The sequence below is a fragment of the Branchiostoma floridae genome, chromosome 7, assembly GCF_000003815.2.
Source record: "Branchiostoma floridae strain S238N-H82 chromosome 7, Bfl_VNyyK, whole genome shotgun sequence".
Lineage (NCBI taxonomy): Eukaryota > Metazoa > Chordata > Leptocardii > Amphioxiformes > Branchiostomatidae > Branchiostoma > Branchiostoma floridae.
Window position 1 is genome coordinate 16,654,696 of NC_049985.1, and position 16,217 is coordinate 16,670,912.

The following is a 16,217-nucleotide window of genomic DNA, read 5'->3' on the forward strand; positions in this document are numbered from 1 at the left end:
TTTCCTTGCCATTTTTAGTTATAATTACCACCCATGGAAAAAAATATCCAAATATTACATGTATTTCTACCAACAAGTTCCAGTGACACTTACATAATTATTACATACTTTACAGCAAGCAGAAAAGAAGGACAAGAAGCTGCTACAAGTGGACAGTCAGCTGAAGACTCTGGAAGAAGCCTCAAGGTGCCCATTCGTGTTCTATAACCATGCAAGCTTTCTGTTGGCAAGTCTTGGAAGTGTGGATATATGTTAGTTAGATGCTTTTTATTTAAAAAAAGTTAACGAAAACTTTTTATTTCTATTTTTTGATACGGTCAAAAATTGATGCCAACCATATACTAGTAGTCAAATCAACATGGCCTAACCCTCCTGTATCGTTGCAGACACTCTGTTGACAACATCAACACAGAGGTGAAACAGCTGGCCGAGAAGACCAAGTCGGTGGACAAACAGCTGGAGAAGGCTCACCGTGACGTCAGGATTCAGCTCATGGACTTCGTCAGGGTAAGTAGTATCGTCCTACTAGAATTCCATCTCATAGTATACGGGTATTGGTCGTGTTTGTCTGTCAGGATTTCCAAAATGGAGTTATACGTTGTCGTCAACACGTACTATTGTATTTCTGAGGTACCGAGTTCGAGTCAAAGTTGTGCCCATGGGAAAGGATTTTTCTCGTACCACCCAGGTGTAGAAATGGATACGTGATTTCGCTTGGGAAGGTAAAACTAAAAGGCAGGCAGTGGAGGAAGGGATGTGTCCCGCTTTAAAATACCGTGCCCTATAGGCCTAGACACAGTAGATAACAACACATTGCCCCTACGTCGTGTACGGCCTACAAAGATTATGGTACTACCTTTACTTACTGTTACGATAATGTGATATACTATAGGCAAATCATCACTCCGAAGGTTATAAAATGTCAAAGTATCAACACAAGTGGCAATAATGAAATAAGAGAGATTTTCGATATCTGTTTCTTCAGACGGCTAAGATGGACGTGGAGGATCTCCAAGCCGGACTGAAGAAGCTGGAGAAGCTGCGGAAGAAGCTTGCCGAGTTCTTCTGCGAGGATGAAGGAGACTTCAAGATCGAGGAGTGCTTCAGTGTGTTTCATCAGTTCACACAGCGGTTCAAGAAAGCTATCGAGGTGAGGGCATAAAACCATTCATAGTTGCACCTTTGTCACGAAATCTACTGTGTAGTCATATAACATCAATCAATCAATTAATCAAAAATGGTTTATTTGTTAAAAGGCGTGGCAGCCATGCGCCAATGGCTGAATTATGCCCTCTTTCCAAAGAAAATATTGCACCACACAATGTTGTTGTTCATGCATAACATGCTTTAGGTGTTGATAGAAATGAGATGAAAGTTTATTAGACAAACTTTGGAAGACTTTGATACAGTTACTTTCCAAACAGAGATTCGGCTCCGGCTGTTTTTGTTTTTTGTTTTGTTTTTTTTTAGCTGGAACTCTGCTTGGGGAGTAGCAAACAGCCTGGTCTTTTTTAGAACTGGTTCTTAGTTTGCAAGAATTCAAGTGGTACTTATCTAGAAACACATAGTCATTTTCTTTTTTATATTCTGCAGGAGAACAAGGAGCGACAGATCAAGGAGGAGCGCGAGGAGCAGCGGCGGAAGGAGCAGGATCTCCTGGAGGCATCCCGGAGCCAGCGGAGGCACTCCGTCGCCATCACCGGCTCCGTCTCCTCCCTCCTCCCGGAGAGAGAGCCGAGCCCCGAGCCGGACGAGAAGGACACGGGTCCGATCGTGGACAAACTGTTGGGAGACATTCGAAGCGGATTTGCTCGCAAGCGTGGGGAGAGTGTACGTGCAAGGATAAAGCGGTTGGAAGGATTCGGTCCTAAGGACGCGAAGGCTGCGGAGAATCCTGACGAACAAGGCAACGAGAAGACAGAAGAGGAAAACGTTGTAAACAAAGACTCAAAGCTGACTAACGGCCATGAGAAGAAAGGTACTCCCGCACTGAAGGGCCTTCCAACAAAGGGAGGCAGCCCTACGCCAGACTCTAGTAAACAGGCAAAGGATTCTCCGACAGCCAGAAAGTTACGAACGCCATCCTCGAATGATGACAACAACTTGTTTGAATTCTTGCTGCAGGGCGAAAACGATGATCTGTTGAACAAACTCGACAGTGCGCAGATGAAAACGCGCAGGCCGGCACGAAGGCGGACACGAGACCTTGATTTCCGGTTGAAAGAAAGTAGCGAGCGGGAAAACAGCACGCCAGGCCGCCGGTGGAGAAGCACAGTAGAGGGCAGGGAAGTGGACGTTGCTCTCAGGCAGTGGGCTGCAAAACAAGAAGCCGTGGAAGCAAAAGAACCTAAGGATGCACCGAAACCAAAAGAGGAGGACAAAGAAACAAAACCTTCTCCAAAGAAATGGAGAACTGCGATGCAGGAATGGGAAGCAGCAAATCCCGAGCAGCCTGTTTCACCTCGGAAAACATCGAGCTTCTCAAAGGTGGAGAGCTCTGAGAGAAGTAAGAGGAGATCCTCAGAGCTTATGCAGTCCTCTATACCAGAAGAGCCTGAGAGCGACACATCTCCGACCAAGGGAAAAACCTCGGCTAAGAGAAATACTTCGACTTCGTCTACGAAACTTGACACCAAAGAACCTGAAAGAGAAATTTCTTCCAAACGAAACGTGAGGGCGAGCCCTCTGAACGTTAGTGATCGGACAGCTACCAGCAGGCGATGGCGCAGCAGTGTAGACAGCAGAGAAGTGGACAAGGCGGTGAAATCATTTGATAAGTCAAACAGAGACGCAATCAAACCTAAGAATTCTAGTTTGATACGTACATCGACGCTTCAGGACAGACCCAGCAGCTCGACTGTAGAACCGATGTGGAGGAGATCTTATAAATCTACAGACGTAGAAAAAGCAATCAAGGCAGAGCCGCTATCGAAGTCATATAGAGACAAAGCAAACAGTACGACAGATGACATTGATGCGCGGATGAAGAAAAGAAGAGAAGAACGACGATGGCGAAGTTCGCTTGATTCGAAGGAAATCAACTCAGCGGTAAAGAAATTTGACTTTGACAGTCGCCGAAAGCAGTTCGATGGGTCTCGCGGTAGCTCACAGAGTTCGTCTTTGGACTCGAGTCCGCACGATAGCCGGGGGAGTACTCCTGAACCTGTGAGACGGTCGGACAGGCGAGGGGGGGTGTCAAGTAGAAAGGAGACTCCCAAGAACATTCCTGAGTCCCCCAGGAGGACGAAAGCGTTCCCCGGGGGTGCCGTAAGAGTTCGGACTCCCGACACAGAGAAAAAAGAACTTCCTGGTAAGTCTCAGGACAAAAGTTCCACGAGCAAAAAACCAGGAATCGAGATTACTGCAGATGGGTTGAAAGGAAAAATTAAGGATGAAATACGAGACAAGGACAAAGACGAGGATAACGTCAAAACTCGTGATCGTTTAGGAAGACGATGGAGAAGTAGTTTGGACAAGAGAGAGTTGGATGTTGCCTTGAAAGGCCACGAGGCGAAGGGTAGGGAAAGTGCAATACAAAAACCAGTGGAGAAGAAAGGAGCTGAAGACGAGAAGAAGGTTGAAGTGAAAGAATCGAGGTACGCGAAAAGATGGCGAGAGAAGGTTTACGGTGAGAAGGACGAGAGTGGTGCTGAGGAGAAGGGGAAGGAACCGGCGGTGTCCACCATGCACGTGAAGGAGGACAGGGCGCCTGTGCAGAAGAGATGGCGCAGCGCGGTGGACAGGACAGAGGTAGATCTCGCGATCAAGCAGCACGAGACGAAGATGTCGAAAGATTCGGAGAGCGCGGGGGTGAGTAACGAGGTGGCCAAGCTGACGGAGAAGAGTGATCGCGGTGTGCACGACCGCAGGCGCCGCAGTGCTAGGGGATCAGTAGACGTCACGGACATTAAAGCAGCCATAAGTAAGACAAAGGAGGACGACAAGGGCGTGGCTGAAAAATCGGGTAAGGGTCTCACAGCGAGCGGGAAGGATAAAGACTCGGAGGGTGAAGAAGAAGAATCTTCCCGCCCGCTTTTCGGAAGTGTTCGCGGGAGAATGAAACGGTACGAGAAGAGTCAAACTCAGGAGGACGACGGTAGCCAAACGAGCGTTACCGGAAACGGAATCAGGGTGGCGAACAGGTTTGGAAGGCGGTCGCGAACCGACGTAGACCCGAAGGACGTTGACACTGTGTTGCGGGCAGGGATGAAAAGTATTAAGGAGGAGAAGGAGACTTCAGAAGACGATAAACCTGCGCGTCGGGAGATACCGAAACCCAAACCGGCCATGCTTCGGCGATGGACGAGTCTCATTGACGAGACCGCCGCGAAGAAGGCTGTCGAAGAACCGGGTTCGGTCGGTAAGAGACTGCAAAACTTCATGGAGAGAAAAATCAGCAAAGACGATTACGACGTCCCACCGGCGAGCAGTTCTCACAACAGACGTTGGACTACAAGTGACTTTGACACTTCGGCGGTCGAGCCAGCTGCCAGGCAGAATGACCGAACAAAAGAGAGACTGAAAGAAAGACTCGCACGCATAAGCGAGAACGTTAAATCGGTGGAGTATACTAATGAACCTAAACACGGAGTAGCACTGGAAGCCAACCACGCTCCTTTGGTGGCGAAGTACTCCTCCGATAGCGGCAGGTCGTCCAGACCCAGGTCGGAGGACATCAGTGACAAAGTTTCTCCGGAGAAATCCGCTCCGGGTGACGATTACAACGGAGACAGCGACTTGGATAACGACGATGAAGGGTTCGAGACGGAGTCCACCGTGAGCTCGAACATCGACAGCGTGGCAGACAAGGTGGGCAGTGTGGACGGAGAAGGCAGCGGGAGCCCAGCGGATCGGAGAGAAAGCACAGGAGTATTCCGCGCCATCGATAGCCGGAGAGACAGCCTGGGGTTGGACGAGCCGTCCGCACACACGTGTCACAGCCCGCAGTCCAGCGTCGACTCGTCGTTCGACCAGTCGGACATCACCGATACGGAGTCCATCACGTCGGGCGGCCGGGACTCCAGGCCGAGCAGCCAGACGTTTTCTGAGGCTGACGGCAAACATCAGGACGCTGTCAGGCCGCTACACAAAGTCTCACCGGGGGGAGCGAAAACACAGAGCAGTGCCGAAACCAGAAACGGCCTGCCGATCCCCCGAAAACTCAGCCTACCGAAGTTCGAAAAGGCGCCACCGCCGAAGCGCATCCCGGGTACGTTTGCCGGGAAGGTCGGACACTTGTTGAGCAAATTCAATCAAGGAAGTCCCGATGGCTCTACGACGCCAGCAGCAAAGTCGGGTAGCTCTACCGTGCCCAGGAGGAACACTATAGCTTCCTTCACTGTCCCGAAAACTGGCACCGACTCGAGTAAGCTATCCAGCCCGGAGCGAGAGAACATCGCTCCCGATCCCCAGAAAGCCGCGGCCCGGGACACTATCGTGCAGGCCATAGAGTCGGCTATCGAGACACAGCGCTCACCCTCGGCAAAAGAGATCAAATCTGAGGACTAGACAATAACATAACGTGAAGTATAACCGATATACCGTTATGCTCGTATACAGTGAATAATATTTTATTGGTAAGAGAAATATAAGTAATCCCAGAGAGCTTTGAGGGAGGGAAATATTAGGATGTTTAAAGTCAATGCAATTTGAATCCCAATAACTGTATGTAATGTGTTAATTCATTTCGTCTTCCCATGAAATGATGTACAATATTTTGAGAACCATGTAAATCGGTACAAATCAGGACACTTCCGTCAGCAATAATACAAACTGCCATTCCGAGAAGTATTAACGCCACCTAGCGGATTTTTCTATAACCTGCATGTTCCTCAGGTGCCATCAGATGTTGCAAAACGAAAATTCCCCCACCATAGGGTACCATTCAATACACCAAAGCTGACTGTCCGTTCAAATCGGTATAAGAGCTAAAAAGACAGTGGTTGTACTTGAGTGAAGCTACTTACACCCGTCATTATTTCAGTCAATTGTTTACCATCACATGTTTGGACAAAGTTGTTCTCGTTGGAGTCGGTGTATTGAATGGTATACCCGGGAGTGGCGTTTAAGAGGTGTTTTCTGTCCAGGGTTTGCGCTTTTTTCCTAGGGTATATATATTTGACGTGACGTCCATGGAGGTAGATTTTGTTTTGATACACAAGCAACATTTGACGGCCCTGACGGCGCAAAGAAGTATTATTAATAAAATGTTATTAGTTCACACCTCACATCACACACAAACACATACACGTGTAGCTATGACAACTTGTTCGGCGACGGATGTTATACAACATATTTTTTTCTCAAAATATCGAAATACATGCTACGTATCTCATGATATGTAACATAGTATTATATAAAATGTTCAGATACATGAATATGTGAAGGTTCGAGAATAACAGTCTTAACTAAAGTGACTTAATGTATTTTCAAACCGTCTTTCGGACAAGACACACCGAACCACTTTCTTGACTATGTAGCTAACATTGCTACGAATGTACAAAAGTAGTAGAGACACCATATTATAGCATTCCAACACAGATATCATAATTTTAATTATAGAATTATTAGTCTTATCACATATGCAGTAATTGTATCATACGATTCTTACTCTTTACATTCTACATGTATAAATCGTTTCAGTTATTGATGCGTTATTTTTATTCAAAGTATATAAATATGTCAATGGCGGTAACTTTCAGCAATAGAGGTATAAATACTGTGACGACAATAACTCCCATTCTTATGTACATTCTGTGTATGCATATGGTCTAATTAATTATCAAAACGTATTTATCTTAAGGCTTGATATATTTCGGTGATCCATTTCAAGTTGTAATTATGTTGCATGTGGATCTCTTTGATTTTTTCCAAAGGTATTTGCTATGAAATATTCAAATTTACACAAACAAAAATAAACCAATTTACCCAATTGTTTTGAGTCGTCTCCTGTCTTAAATAGTATCACAACATTTGGTATAATGATAGCTTATTTCTTCAAACAGTGTAAAGCAATGTAACTAACGCATTACAGGTAGAGCAATCGCATTACAGACAGCAAGGTATATTCAACCTATTACAAACATTAACAGTATATACAAAATGCAATGCGAAACGGATAGCAACAGCGATCACATGATATTATATCGTATTCATGCTATTAGGCCGTGTCAACTCATTGGGTGTCTGCCCGGATGATACGATAGAGAAGCAAACATGGATTTAGTAGGAGTGGGAATCGGTACGTCGTACTGGTACAAAACCTTTTTCTTTTTCTTCTTCTTCTTATATCGGTAAAAAAAGACCTGAAAAATCAGTGGACCGGATTTTGGGCCGATTGGAAAGTGGATAGCTTGTATAGGCAAGGTTTGGCACTTTCAATTCTCGTGCTCGCCGGTCCATGGAAATAAGAAGAGCGAAGTAGAGTTTAGAATCTTTTCTACCATAGTTCTACAGTCAAAGTTGGTCTAAGCTAACATAGGCAGTTAACGTTGTTTGAAATGAACCAATTTGGCTGTTAACTTTCAAAGCAACTATTCAATGCATGGAATGTAAGGTTACCTCTCGTGATACCACTATCAATTTTCGGGGACCCTATTATTCAGCCTTTTTAAGTTAAGCCTAAGTAAGTCCCCCCGTAGCAAATTGGAGATTCCATCCGTGACGTCACGTCCTTTGAGTTTCGTATGATATCATGTGCAAATCATTAGCCCTTACTTCCTCATTTCGCGGAAGACGACAATCTGCATAGCACACTGAAGCGAATGTGAAGCGATTCGCCATGAGACCGATTTGGGCCATCATCCTGCAAATCTTGATGAAAGCTGACCTTCTATTGGCAGTGGGAACATCAGGTAAACTTGTTACTTTAACCCAGGTACATTCGTCGTATGCTTTTGTTGTTGTAAGATTTTCACAAAGTCTTTCCCAGAAGGTCTTTGCATGATCTTCCCCTAAGGCGTAGGCATGCGAGGTTCACTGCAAGGTATACGTAACTCTGTTTGCAACATTGTCAACAACCATTTGACCAGTCAACACTTTCTGCGTTTACGCGAAGCGAAGTGCCAGAAGGTACCCTAGAGTGTTGCTAGCCTTCCTGAATTTATCGTAAAGCGTTATCGGTCTTCCTGAATTCATCGTAAAACATTGCCACTTGCCAGCCTTCTTGAGTTTACCGTAAAGCGTTATCGTTCTTTCTGAAGTAAACATGAAACGTTCTCGGTCTTCCTTAATTCAGCGTTAAGCATAACCACCCCCCATGCAGACCCTCATTGAAGACCCTACCATGGACAAGAGTTTATGATAACCTTTCGCATAACAGGAAGGCAGCTGAATTTTGTACGGCATAGAATGTCGTAATACCCCCCTCACATGTAGCGAAAATCGATCGGACGACGATTCTGCGGCAATCGCCCGAGCCTCGCTTATAATAGTAACTTTATTGCACAGCAATTGTACAAGGTACAAAGTATGGCTTATATGTGGCGGGGACGGTTTTCAGGTGAAAAATACGCGCAACCCTCTGTCGATCTTGAATATGGACGACCTTCCATCGAAGATCGTGGACAATGTAACAGGCGTATAAAGAATTTGTACTACTACAGACGTGATCGGACAACAACATTGTTACGATGAATCATGCAGTAGTTTCGTTTTTTGTCGTTTAAGGAACAAGTTATAGTATCTGAACTTCATGTGACCTCTGAGTCACTTTTAGTCATTTCCGTTCTCCAAGTCATGGGATAGAACTTGAAGAGAAGCCAAAAGACTGCAACCAACTCCAGCTTTTAAATCCTCGACAGTTTACTGGCTGTGACAATGAGGAAGTCGCTGAACGCCCCCGCCAAACTCCAATCAAGTCTGATGCTGCGAGGATAGCCACACACAACAAAACAGCGCAACGTTACAGTTATAACAGACTTTCTGTCGCTGTAACCATCCACAAAATGCTGGCTTCAGCAGGAGTGGTAGAATCATCCAATGGTGGTTTCATTGCGGATTGAGGCAAAAACTAAGACTGTACAACGCAAGTGGCTGCTTCACTTTCTGCAGTGTGGATTCCGTACAAGAAGAAAGGATATGTCAAGCAAAAGGAAATACCACTGGGCGCATAGGGGGTGTCTTACATTGAATTGTCAAAATCAGGACCAGTTGTAACCACAGCGATTACCGGCAAAATTTATTTGTAATGCAGAATCCAACATTCAAATCCATTTTTTAAATTTCGATTAGCAAACGCAGGTGCACTGTGAACAAGTATACATGGATCGTAGACACAGAATGTTTTTATCGAAACTTAACCTAGCTTTTGTTAGTCTAAGTCTTACTTCTATAATCTAACAATCAGAAGACAGAACGGGCGTTTGTGGTTTGTGGCATCAAGCACTGAACGTATGAATGTAAGCGTATACAGACAGCCCCTTATGCCTAGGTTACACATAGCCGAATTTGGCTCCCGACTCTCTCCCGACTATGGTTTAGGAGTGATTCGGGAGCTAGTCGGCTGTAGTTGGCTGGCGTTCGGCTGAGTCGGATGGCGTTCGGATGGCGTTCGGGTAAGTCGGTTGGTGTTCGGCTGCTCCATCCGAATGTTTTGAAATGTTCAAAACATTCGGCTCTGAACGGCAACTCTGGAATGGGTCGGTTGGTGGTCGGCTGGTGTTCGGCACGGTCGGCTAGTGTTCGGTTGGTGTTCGGGAGTAAGTCAGCAGTCAAATTAAATCTTAACCACGCCATAAACACCGCTGATTTACTCCCAGCTTGTTTCCAACTAACCAATGATTCACCCCAAGACCTTAGACAAATCTCTGCTAACTCATTCCCAAGCAAAAAGACTATTGCCAGAACGTAGACGAATCACTCCCGAACTTCACACGACCGACATTCAGCCAAAAACAAAAAGACCCATAAATGACGCACTGGAGCTATATGTGATCTAAATTTGATCTCTTGGTGATGTTTACAAATAGAACAAAGGACATTCTTGATTAAAAACGAAAATGAGCACTCTTTTGAAAATCGCTGATTATGTCTATTTCAAGTCGGAAAAGGGTCGGCAATCGGTTGGGGATCAGTCAGGAGTGATTCGGCAGTCTGCGGCTAGAGGTCGGGATGGTTGGTGATAGGTTAGTTAGCATTTGGGACACAGTCGGGAGTAAGTCATTTACTGGTCGGGAGGTGTTCGGGACATGTTCGGCGCTAAAAAATAGGCGTGGCCTAAACTGGTCAGACTACTCCCGAACTACTGCCGACTTGGGTCGGCTAAGAGTCGGCTAGTTTTCGGGAGCCAAAGTCGGCTATGTGTAACCTAGGCATTAACTGCGCACACACAGCTCCTTCGCTAAACAGTTTTTTGTACCAGTGAGCCTTCGTACATATCCTTGTGTTTCAGAGACATGTGGAATATCTACTTTTATCCACGTTCCCGAAACTGACTGTAACGGAAGGGACATAGCCATCCACGGTGGTGTCTCTCTCCAGTTCTGTGCAGACGCTTGCTGTGAAGACCCCGCATGCCTGTCCTTCCAATACTACAACTTCCCACCCATTTGTTTTTTGAAAAACAAGCTCTGTTCGGCAGAGGAGAAAGAGCGCTTGGCATTTGGAAACATGTACGATCGGCAAGAGTCAGGTAAGTGGTGCTAAGTAAAACGTGATCAAAAGCTTCAGTTGCTTCAGATTCTACTTGCCTTGACCCTACGGCGTATTTTTCTTTCCGTTTTCTTATCGTTAGGCACAAAAATAAGTAACGCGAGCGAACCTGTTAGTGCGCCACTACGCAAACTATAGCCCCGTGCACCTGGATATGCAACCTCCATCTGGGGGCAAATCGGAAATTTACATAAAATCTATCCTCGTTAATTGCGTTCACATTCGCGATTCGAGCCAAGCGGATTGTTCGCAAGTACCTCATGGATGGATTGCAACCGAGCCGGATCGGTGAAAATCCAAGCTCGTTGGAGCGTTCACACTAAAAAAATCAATTCGGATCCTTGCAGTCTAGACTCTAATCCAATTTAATGTTTAATCCGCTTGATTTTTTTAGTGTGAACGGTTTCTAATGCCAGGCTGACAGAAACAGGCCAATGATGGATTGATTGCTGATGGATTTGTCTTTGTTATGTATTACGTGTATTGTATCGTGTGTTAACTTTGTGTGTGCGTGTACCCGGGGCCTCCCTGAAAAGCAGTGCATATGCTACTGAGGGAATTATTCTGCGGAAATACAGAAATAAACTAATATATATATATATATATAAGTTATGATTAGCAAACGGGTATAAAACATCCATTAACCGACCAGAGGAGATGGTGACCAGGCCATGCATTTTTGACATGAATGACGTGCATATTGCATATGTATTTTGTAGCCTCTACTCCATCAATGGCAACTACAACAACAGCCTCACGTCTGACCACAAACGTAACAATAGCCATGGCCGTCTCCATGGTAACGGATACAAACAGTAATGGAACATCTGCCGATCAAGTTGGAACCATGTCAGGTAAAGACAAAATACAGGCTTGACTTACTAGTTGGTAGATTCTGGTGTTTGTTTGTTTGTTTTATTGAGATCTCCATTAGTGATTATTGTTGAGTGTAAACCGATATTTGCATGAATACCAATCATAGAGAAAGGTTTATAACTGCTGGTTTGTGAGCCGTTACACATTTCACTGTTTTCCATCTAAGGTACGTTCACATAGGTCGTGCGAACGTCGTACGATTTTGATGCCATAGAATTTCCAAGCAGGCTGTGACATAACCAACCACCGAGATGGATCCAAAATAGCCTTTGAGTACCAATACAGTCAAACTTCGCAAGACTCGCACATGGCTGTCTTCCAAAATGCCCAAAGTTCGATCGCACGACCTATGTGGCCACGCCCTAACGTTACATAATTACAGGCGCCATCATAGGAGGTGCAGTAGCGGCTGGTGTCGTCATCCTCATTATAGCAGTCGTTGCCTTTATCGTCTACACTAAAAGGTTAGTCATGAGTGTGTGTCTTTACCCTAAACTCTGTGTCTAATTCAAGATCACACAAGATGCACAAGACAGACGAAATCCAATCGTCTTTGCAGCACCCTCAGAAATAACCGGTACAGCTAAACAATGGGAGTAGTCAAATTTCTTGGCAGCTCAGAATGTCTTACGTAGTTAGACATAAGTAGACATAAATTTCATTCTAACTAACATAGCTCCATTATATTCCAGACAAAGCTTCCTCATCTATCGCATATTGTTGCATGCTATGTAAAAGTTGAAACGTTAAATACATATATCTCGTTTTTCTAGTTAGCTATAGTAGCCTATACTTGTATTGATTTGTTCTGCCAGTTCATTCTAGTGACGCTGAAGAAGAGTGATGGATGTCACTCGAAACAGTTGTAGAAATAGAATTGTATTTGAACATATGCCTATATCATTTTCTATCATCACTTGTACAGACGACGACCCAGTGAGAGACATATATATGATGAGCCACTGGATTCCCAGTTTGAGTCACCGAGCCATGACACCCAAGGTACGATATCAAATGAAATACCTGCAAGCAGATAACGTTTCCCTGTGTGTGTCATACTAAGCTTTCACAACTTTGTACAAGGTTTAATTTGTCAACTGCATCTGCTTGAGCGCATGCCCTCTTGTGATTAGGGCAGTGATTCAATTAAGGGTTAATGACCCGCCCCGAGGTGTATATGGTGTCATAACGCCTGGTCCTTTGCTATAACCACCGAATAAAACCACCGATGTGAGCGAAGCGGTGCCGGTGTCGATTCATTCTGACCAATCAGAGGAGCGATACACACCTGTCTGGCCTGAATCTTTGTGTTACGACGTCATAACCAACGTGGAACGGGGACTTTTGATTGGTCCGCCGGGCCTGGCTATATGATAATAGTCAATAGAGCTCTCTCTCTCTCTCTCTCTCTCTGTGTGTGTGTGTGTGTGTGTCGTGTTGTTCATTTACTAAATGTATTTACAAAGTTTGATGGTTTTGTTTAATATTTTACTTTACAAGTGGCGGCGTTAATATAAGTTACAAGTTGCCACCACAAAGTCTCTGTCCTTTTATTTTTTATATTTTCATGTATTCTTCTTGAATAATAGAAACAAAATTGTAAGTGCAGAAACTTTCGCGGTGGTTTTATATTCGCGTTTTTCGCGGTGGCCGCCGAACCACGAAATTAAAACCACCGCGAATATTCATTATACAGTATGCGACTACAGTACAGTACTGTAAATACGTTCGCGGTATGGCGCTACCGCGAATTCCAGACCACCGCGAACATCCCATTTTCCCGCTGCCGCGAAATTAAATCCCCGCGAACTTAAATGCATTTACAGTATTCTATACGTTTGCATTTTGTAGGGGCTCTTCTGTCTGACGACGGCGAGTACGTGGACACTTTAAATTCCATGGTAACCTTGCAAGAACCTGCTACCGGTGTCGTCCCGGCGGATTCTTCAGTCAGCTCGCGCCAGTTTGGCATCAGTCATGGCGGCTACGAGAACATCCCACGGCCACCGGTGCCATCTAGCGGACATTATCAAGAACTGCAGCGAAATGTCTATCTGAGCTTACGGCAATTCTGATGCCCTGTTGTACACTTTTTGTCAACAGCATAATGGTTCATTTAAACTTCATGTATCGGCAGGATCCCTGTATTGTGTTACCTTCAATACATGTTGATATAAGTTTATTGGCCTTTGCTTCATAATGATCAACAACATATCTGTTGAACTAGATGTTGGAGCTTCCGCTTCCGAGTTTGTTTGCATTCGAATATTCAGGAATTATTTCCTTCCTGAATACACTTTTATATATAATGCCTATTTTTGTTTTGATAAAGTTTTTATAGCAAGCAATTATATCTGCAAGTTCATACCCGTAGGCTAATCGCAAGTACATGGTAGAAACAATATAGAGAATATACATGTAACAATGAACTGTGATCAATTTATTACCTCCATGAAAAATGGAGGTATAGTTTTGAGTGTGTGTGTGTGTGTGTGTGTGTGTGTGTGTGTGTGTGTGTGTGTGTTTGTGTTTCCGGATAGTTGTGAACATCATAACTTGAGAACCTCTCGATGGACTACGATGATATCTGGTATGTGGGTAGGGGTTGGGAAGACGAAGGTCAAGGTCAGTTTTGGGCCCCCTGGTGTTAGACCTTGGTACTGCAGCGCAACTTCCGGTTTTGCTATCTCGTTGTTCTGAACATGCTATGGTCAAGATTTTTGAGTATTAGATAGCTCTTGTGCTCAGGAAAAAATGTTTGGGCCCCCTAGCGTCTAGTTTTGGGATAGCAGGGGCATTTTTGTCAAAAACTTCTGACGAGGATAACTCAAGACGGGAACAACGGATTTTCATGATTTTTGGTCTGTCGGTACCTTACACAATGCTGTAGACGATATGATAATAATTATGCAAAATAGGAGTACATTTGCATAATTAATGAGAATATTCTATCATAGCAGTTTTTTTCAATGTATCTCTTGTCCTGGACGTGATATGGTCGTTACATTTGGGTGGTAGATAGCTTTTAGCGTCATGACAAAGTGGGGCAAGTTTCAATCCCCTAACATTGAATTGTGGAACTGCAGGGGCGTTTTTGTCAAGACACTCCAAAGAGGATAACTGCAAAAAGGAACGACGGATTGCCTGCATTTTAGGTATGCAGATAGCTTGGGCAAAGATTTTCATAATGATATGCATTTTATGCAAATGAGGACTTAATTTGCATAATTAATGAGAAATTGTATAATTCCATTGTTTGCAATAACTGGACTTCGATAAATGTAACACTTGTTAATTATAATCGGTGGAACACATGCGGATATCAAATATGCAAATAAGGAACGTATTTGCATAATTTATGCAAAAATTGCAAAACAACTCAATGATTAATGATCTGATTTGGGAATTTTACTTGTGACATGTGTACTGTACATTATTTAATGATGAACAACACCATGCATAAATCATGTTAATGTTAATTCATTTGCATGAAATTAACAAAATCTCTAAATATTCATGAGGGTATGAGGTCGCCGAAATTTAGTTATAAAAAGAGACTACTCGAATACTAGTGTTGACTATATCTAGATAGGTTGGGTTTGACATCGTTTTTTGGAAGCAGAGGAAGACAAAGAGTCCCGCTTTTTTCTATACTTTGAGGGTTTTGTGATTTTAAGGTATCAGAAAGTGGCTTTCTGTTCGTTCGTAAATGTTGGGAAAGTTTGGGAATATAATTGTGATTTCTTTTAACAATGTGGTTCTTTCGGTGTGGTTAAATGAACACTTGGAAATGAAATGTGTTTCGTCTCCCACTGCTTTAGATGCACAGAACGAACAGAATATTCTGTGGCTATGTTTCATGGTGCAATGGCCAAGTGGGTACAGTGTTCGCCTTGCATTCGGTAGGTCGTGAGTTTGATCCCCGGCCGAGTCGTACCAAAGACTCTAAAAATGGTACATGCTGCTTTCTCTGCTTAGCACTCAGTACTAATGAGGAAGAGTATGGAAGTTAAACACACATCACTACCAGCGGTGTAGTGACTTGCACAAATGTGTGGCCCAAGGGCCTCGAAGTGGAGATGGGTGCCACCCTACGCATCTGCAGATGCATGGGCAAACCTTAACTTTTTTTATGTTTCATGTATTCATGACGCGCTCGCTTATCGAAATTTTAAAAACGGATCGGTTTCCACTTGTACTCCAATATTAATTTTGCTGAATTGATCCTATATTGAGAATTTTTCTTGCAAGAATAGCGCGTTTCAGTGACCCCTATGTGTCTAGTGGTGTTTCCAATGGAACGATCTGTCACTGACCTCATGATATGAGGTCATATCACTTGCCTTTTGTTTGACATGCTCCTATGTGCACAGTGAGATTACCTCCTTAAACTTGTAGAAGGTGAAGTAAACACTTACAACCGTTGCACAGCCCCAGTCTTTGCCTCGATCCGCCATGAAGTTACTACTGGAAAGAACCATTCAGTTCCTGATAGAAGTTGGCATTTTGAGAATGGTGATAGCGAGAGGTAAGTATGTTGTAACCGTAACGTTGTGCTGTTTTGTTGTGTGTGGCTATATATTAAATACGTAATGCATCCGACTTGATTGGGCTTTGGCCGTGACTTCCCCATTATTACAGCCAGCAAACTGTCGAGGAACGAAAAGCGGGAGTTAGTTGCTTTGGCCTCT

General features: G+C 44.2%; 1 protein-coding gene and 1 long non-coding RNA gene across 4 annotated transcripts in view; both read left to right on the top strand.

Annotated features, from left to right (window-relative positions):
- The window catches only part of LOC118419076 (inverted formin-2-like), a 64,774-nt gene extending 57,860 nt beyond the window's left edge, over positions 1-6,914 (top strand). For all 3 annotated transcript variants that reach the window (XM_035825353.1, XM_035825356.1, XM_035825354.1), the window contains 4 exons: positions 116-186; positions 387-507; positions 986-1,150; positions 1,594-6,914. In XM_035825353.1, the coding sequence (XP_035681246.1) occupies positions 116-186; positions 387-507; positions 986-1,150; positions 1,594-5,508 (4,272 nt within the window). In that variant the 3' untranslated portion in view covers positions 5,509-6,914. The remainder of the gene's footprint in view (positions 1-115; positions 187-386; positions 508-985; positions 1,151-1,593) is intronic.
- A 4,519-nt stretch (positions 6,915-11,433) lies between these two features.
- LOC118418992 lies at positions 11,434-12,529 on the top strand. The gene is made up of 3 exons (XR_004831573.1): positions 11,434-11,504; positions 11,909-11,990; positions 12,452-12,529. It is a non-coding gene; the product is annotated as an uncharacterized LOC118418992 (long non-coding RNA).
- Positions 12,530-16,217: the final 3,688 nt, after the last annotated feature.